Source organism: Cebus imitator, unplaced genomic scaffold (assembly GCF_001604975.1).
Source record: "Cebus imitator isolate Cc_AM_T3 unplaced genomic scaffold, Cebus_imitator-1.0 Scaffold0, whole genome shotgun sequence".
Taxonomy (NCBI): domain Eukaryota; kingdom Metazoa; phylum Chordata; class Mammalia; order Primates; family Cebidae; genus Cebus; species Cebus imitator.
The window spans coordinates 6,412,864-6,418,213 of NW_016107315.1; the positions used below are offsets into that span (position 1 = coordinate 6,412,864).

At 45.5% G+C, this 5,350-nt stretch overlaps 1 protein-coding gene across 1 annotated transcript in view; it reads left to right on the plus strand.

Annotated features, from left to right (window-relative positions):
* The window catches only part of SMARCC1 (SWI/SNF related, matrix associated, actin dependent regulator of chromatin subfamily c member 1), a 207,675-nt gene that overhangs the window by 16,037 nt on the left and 186,288 nt on the right, over window positions 1–5,350 (plus strand). The window contains exon 2 of the mRNA XM_017530009.2: window positions 1,359–1,478. Within this exon, the coding sequence (XP_017385498.1) occupies window positions 1,359–1,478 (120 nt within the window). The remainder of the gene's footprint in view (window positions 1–1,358; window positions 1,479–5,350) is intronic.

Consider the following 5,350-nt stretch of genomic DNA (forward strand, 5'->3'; position numbering starts at 1 on the left):
GCCACCATGCCCAGCTAATTTTTTGTATTTTTAGTAGAGACGGGGTTTCACCATGTTGACCAGGATGGTCTCGATCTCTTGACCTCATGATCCACCCGCCTCCGCCTCCCAAAGTGCTGGGATTACAGGCTTGAGCCACCGCGCCCGGCCTATAATAAGATTTAAGAATGATTGTCTTGGGAAGGTGCTGTGGCTAAGGCCTGTAATCCCAGCGCTTTGTTAAGGCCTAGGTGAGAGGATCCCTTGAACCCAGGAGCGCAAGACCAGCCTGGGCAACGTAGCAAGACCCTATCTCTTAAAAAAAAATACAGAAATTAGCCAAGCATGATGGCACGCACTTGTAGTGTAGTCCCAACTACTTGGGAGGCTAAAGCGGGAGGACTGCTTGAGCCCAAGAGGTCTAGGCTGCAGTAAGCCACGATCACTACACTGCATTCAAGGCTGAGTGATGGAAGAAGACCCCATTTCAAAAATGAAAAAGTAAATGATTGCCTTTTTATATTCTGCATGTTTCATTGGTAGCAGCAGAAATTGTATGCCCTTTGTCTTATGCATAATAATTAAAGACTCTGCAGCTGATGTAATTTGGCCATACACTACTCATCTAAAAAATATTATCGTAATAGAAACATACCACATTAACCTTGAAATGTTGTATGGGAGTTCAAATTTTTGCCACAGCAAAAAACAAAAAAACCCATCTCTACTAAAAATACAAAATTAGCTGGACGTGGTGGTGCATGCCTGTAATCCCAGCTACTTGGGAGGCTGAGGCAGGAGAATTGCTTGAATCTAGGAGACAGAGGTTGCAGTGAGCTGAGATTGCGCTGCTGCACTTCAGCCTGGGTGACAAGAGTGAAACTCTGTCTCAAAAGAAAAATTTACTATTTTAACCATTTTTAAATGCACCATGTGGCCGGGCGCAGTGGCTCATACCTGTAATCCCAGCACTTTGGGAGGCCGAGGCGGGTGGATCACGAGGTTAGGAGTTTGGACCAGCCTGGCCAAGATCTTGAAACCCTGTCTCTAAAAATACAAAAATTAGCCAGGCGCCATGGTAGGTGCCTGTAATCCCAGCTACTCTGGAGGCTGAGGCAGGAGAATCGCTTGAACCTGGGGTGGGAGATGGAGGTTGCAGTGAGCTGAGATTGAGACATTGTACACCAGCCTGGGCGACAGAGTGAGACTCTGTCTCAAAAAATGTATGTGTTTTTGTAAGCTCATTTATAGCACAGAGTGTGTCTCAGACATATATAAATTTACCACAGTGTAAGTACTTAGTAGTTACTAGGAAGTAAGCCAACATTTTCGCCTGCAAAAATGATACTAGTTTCTGGATGCCTGTCTTTATCTTGCAGTACGTTCATGCGGATGCTCCTACCAATAAAACGCTGGCTGGGCTGGTAGTACAGCTTCTTCAGTTCCAGGAAGATGCCTTTGGGAAGCACGTCACCAACCCGGCCTTCACTAAACTCCCTGTAAGTACATCAACTTATAATTATTTGGGCATCCTCAGTTGCTTTCAGGTGCAACGTCCAGCTTTTTCCTTTGCTGCTGCTAGCATATAGAATTTAAAAAGAAAAAAAAAAACCTCAACAGGATTTTAGTTACAGAATACTTTTTAACTGTAGGAAGCTTCTTTTTGAGGAGGCATGTAACATTTGCATTAAATGCTGCAGTAGTGATTGTGAAGACTTAACAATATTTTACTATGTTGCAGTTCCGTATTCTCTCTGCTGTACCAAGTCTTCTCCATGTTTTCTCCTGATACAGGTCTTCTGGCTAGAATACTGTTTTGTGGATTTTTGTTTTTTGAAATGGAGTTTTGCTCCTGTTGCCCAGTCTGGAGTGCAATGGTGTGATCAGGGCTCACCACAACCTCTGCCTCCCGGGTTCAGGCGAGTCACCTGCCTCAGCCTCCTGAGTAGCTGGGATTACATTCATGTGCCACCATGCCTGGCTGATTTTTGTGTTTTTAGTAGAGACGTGGTTTCACCATTTTGGCCAGGATGGGTCGATCTCTTGACCTCGTGATTCGCCTGCCTTGGCCTACCAGAGTTCTGGGATTACAGGTGTGAGCCACCAGCCTGGCCTGTTTTGTGGAATTTTTGTGTTTTGTAGGTGATACCCTCCTGAACTTGTGTGAGAATATAATTTTGGTGTCCTTGCAATTGTGTGTTTTATTTTTTTGTGCACAGACGGGGACTTGTTCTGTTGCCCAGGCGGGAGTGCAGTGGTGTGATCACAGCTCACTGCAGCCTTGACCCCTGGGGTCTAGCCATCTTTCCACCTCAGTTTCCCAGGAGGCTGGGACTACTCTCATGTGCCACCATGCATGTGTGAGTGACTTTAAATTTCTGTAGTGATGGGCTCTTGCTGTGTAGCCCAGGCTGGTCTCAAATTTTTGGCCTCAAGGCGAGCCTCCCACATTGGCCTCCAAAAGCACTTTGATTACTGGCATGAACCACTCTGCCCAGCCCATCTCTGCTATATTTATATTTATTTTTTTTATTTATTTACTTTGAGACAGAGTCTTGCTCTGTCACCCAGGCTGCAGCGCAGTGGAGTGATCTCTGCTCGCTACAACCTCCGCCTTCTAGATTCAATCGATTCTCCTGTCTGAGCCTCCCGAGTAGCTTGGACTACAGGCATGCACCACTACGCCTGGCTAATTTTTGTATTTTTAATAGAGATGGGGTTTCACTATGTTGGCTAGGCTGGTCTTGAACTCAAGTGATTCGCCTATCTCGGCCTCCCAAAGCCGTGGGATTACAGGTGTGAGCCACTGTGCCCAACCTATGCCATCTTATACTCCTTTATTTATGTTTTTGAACTCCTGGTTTTATAATTATTAGATTTTCAGGAATTGTCTGTCATACGTTTTCTCATAATTTTTGTCTTTTAATTTAATTCATTAATTTTGGTTTTTGTTTTTTCCAGCCTGCTGTTAGCTGCCTGTATGAACCTATGATAAATAGGCCTGTTTTTCTTTTTGAGATGGAGTTTCACTCTTGTTGCCTATGCTGGAGTGTAGTGGCTTGATCTTGGCTCATGCAACCTCTGCTTCCCTGGTTCAAGCGATTCTCCTGCCTCAGCCTCCCGAGTAGCTGAGATTACAGACATGTACCACAACACTTGGCTAATTTTGTATTTTTAGTCGAGGTGGGGTTTCTTCATGTTGGTCAGGCTGGTCTCGAACCCTTGACCACTGGTGATCCACCCGCCATGGCCTCCTAAAGTGCTGTGATTATAGGCGTGAGTCACTGCGCCTGGCTGCCTAGACCTTTTCTCATGGGGACTATTGTTTATTACTAAATTGTTGAACAACTTACTGATCTTTCAAATATAATTGAGAGGCTGGGCTAAAATACAAAAATACTAAAATACAAAAAATTTAGCTGGGTGTGGTGGCACGTGCCTGTAATCCCAGCTACTCAGGAGGCTGAGAAAGAGGTTGCAGGGAGTGGAGATCGTGCCGTGGTACTCCAGCCTGGTGACAGAGCAAGACTCTGTAATCCCAGCACTTTGGCCACCTGCTTCTACCTCCCAAAGTGCTGGGATTACAGGTGTGAGCCACTGCACCTGGTCCCAGGCTGGTCTTGAACTCCTGGGCTCAAGTGATCCTCCCACCTTGGCTTCTCAAATTCCTGGGATTACAGATATGAGTCACCATGCCCAACCTTATTTTTACGTTTAACTCTGTGATTTATTTAGGATTTACCCTGGCAGTTAGTGTGAGAACTGGCAGATTCATTTTTATGTTTTTTTCCTGTAGTTATCTGGTTATACCAGAAAAATTTATTCAAAAGGGCTCCTTTTTCTCCACTGATTTGAGGTCAGCAAATGTTAAGAATTTGATTAGGTGCAGGGTCCTAAGAATACAAACAAATACAGTATATTGTTCATCCTCAGGGGACTTACTATCTAATGAGCTGTGTTAATAGAGCCTTTGACTTACCTGGTGATCTCAGGAAATGTTTCTGTGGAAAAGGGCATTTGAATTGAGTCTTTAAAGTTGAGTATGAGTTCTTCAGCTGAGTGCAGGAGGATGGGGTTTTCAGGGAGTGGTCGCAACACATAAAAGCCTTAAGGTTTGAGAAAATAGGGTACTTCAAGGTAGTTGTACATATTTCAGCACATTTAGAACTGAGGGTAGGTAGAGGGTAGGTAGAGGGTAGGTAGATGGGCCAGAATCAGTGGACTGGCTTACTATGATAGAAGTGTGCATTTTATCTTGAAGGTGATGGGAAACCACATCACAGAGGAAAGTAGAAGGTGGCTTAGTCAATTTCGTTTTTTTTTTTTTTTTTAATTCTATTATTTAATTAATTAATTAATTTATTTTTGAGATGGAGTCTTGTTCTGTTGTCCAGGATGGAGTGCAGTGGCGCAATCTCGGCTCACTGCAACCTTGGCTGACTGCAGCCTCTGCCTCCCGGGTTCAAATGATTCTCCTGCCTCAGCCTCCCAAGGACCTGGGACTGTAGTCCCAGTGGTTTGGAAGGCCAAGTGGGAAGATCGCTTGAGATCAGGAGCTCACGACTGGCCTGGAAAACATAGCGATATCCCCCATCTTAAAAAATGGTGTGGTGGCACACACCTGTAGTCCCAGCTACTTGGGAGGCTGAGATGAGAGGATTGTTGGTGCTCAGGAGTAATGAGGCTGTAGTGGGCTATGATTGTACTGCTGTACTTCAGCCTCAGCCGCAGAGCAAGACTCTCTATTTTAAAAAAAGAGCTGGGTGGCCATGCATGGTGGCTCACACCTATAATCTCAGCACTTTGGGAGGCCAGAGCAGGTGGATCACCTGAGGTCAGGAGGTCGTGATCAGCCTGAACCAACATGATGAACCTCGTCTCTGCTAAAAATGCAAAAAGTAGCCAGGCGTGGTGATGCACACCTGTACGCACAGCTACTCGGGAGGCTGGGGCAGGAGAATTGCCTGAACCTGGGATGCGGAGGTTGCAGTGAGCCGAGATCGCATCATTGTACTCCAGCTTGGGCAATAAGGGCAAAACTCCTTCTTGTAGGGGGAAAAAAAGCTGGGTGCGGTGACTCACGCCTGTAATCCCAGCAGTTTTGGAGGCCGAGGTGGGTGGATCGCTGGAGGTCAGGAGTTTGAGACCAGCCTGTCAAACATGGTAAAAACTTGTCTCTACTAAAAATACAAAAAATTAGCTGGGCATGGTGATAGGATTGGGAGACTGAAGCAGGACAATTGCCTGAACCCAGGAGGCGGAGGCTGCAGTGAGCCAAGATTGCACGATTGCACTTCAGCCTGGGCAACAAGAGCAAAACTCTTGTCTTTTAAAAAAATTTAGCATATATACAAATAGATACCAGGTTTCT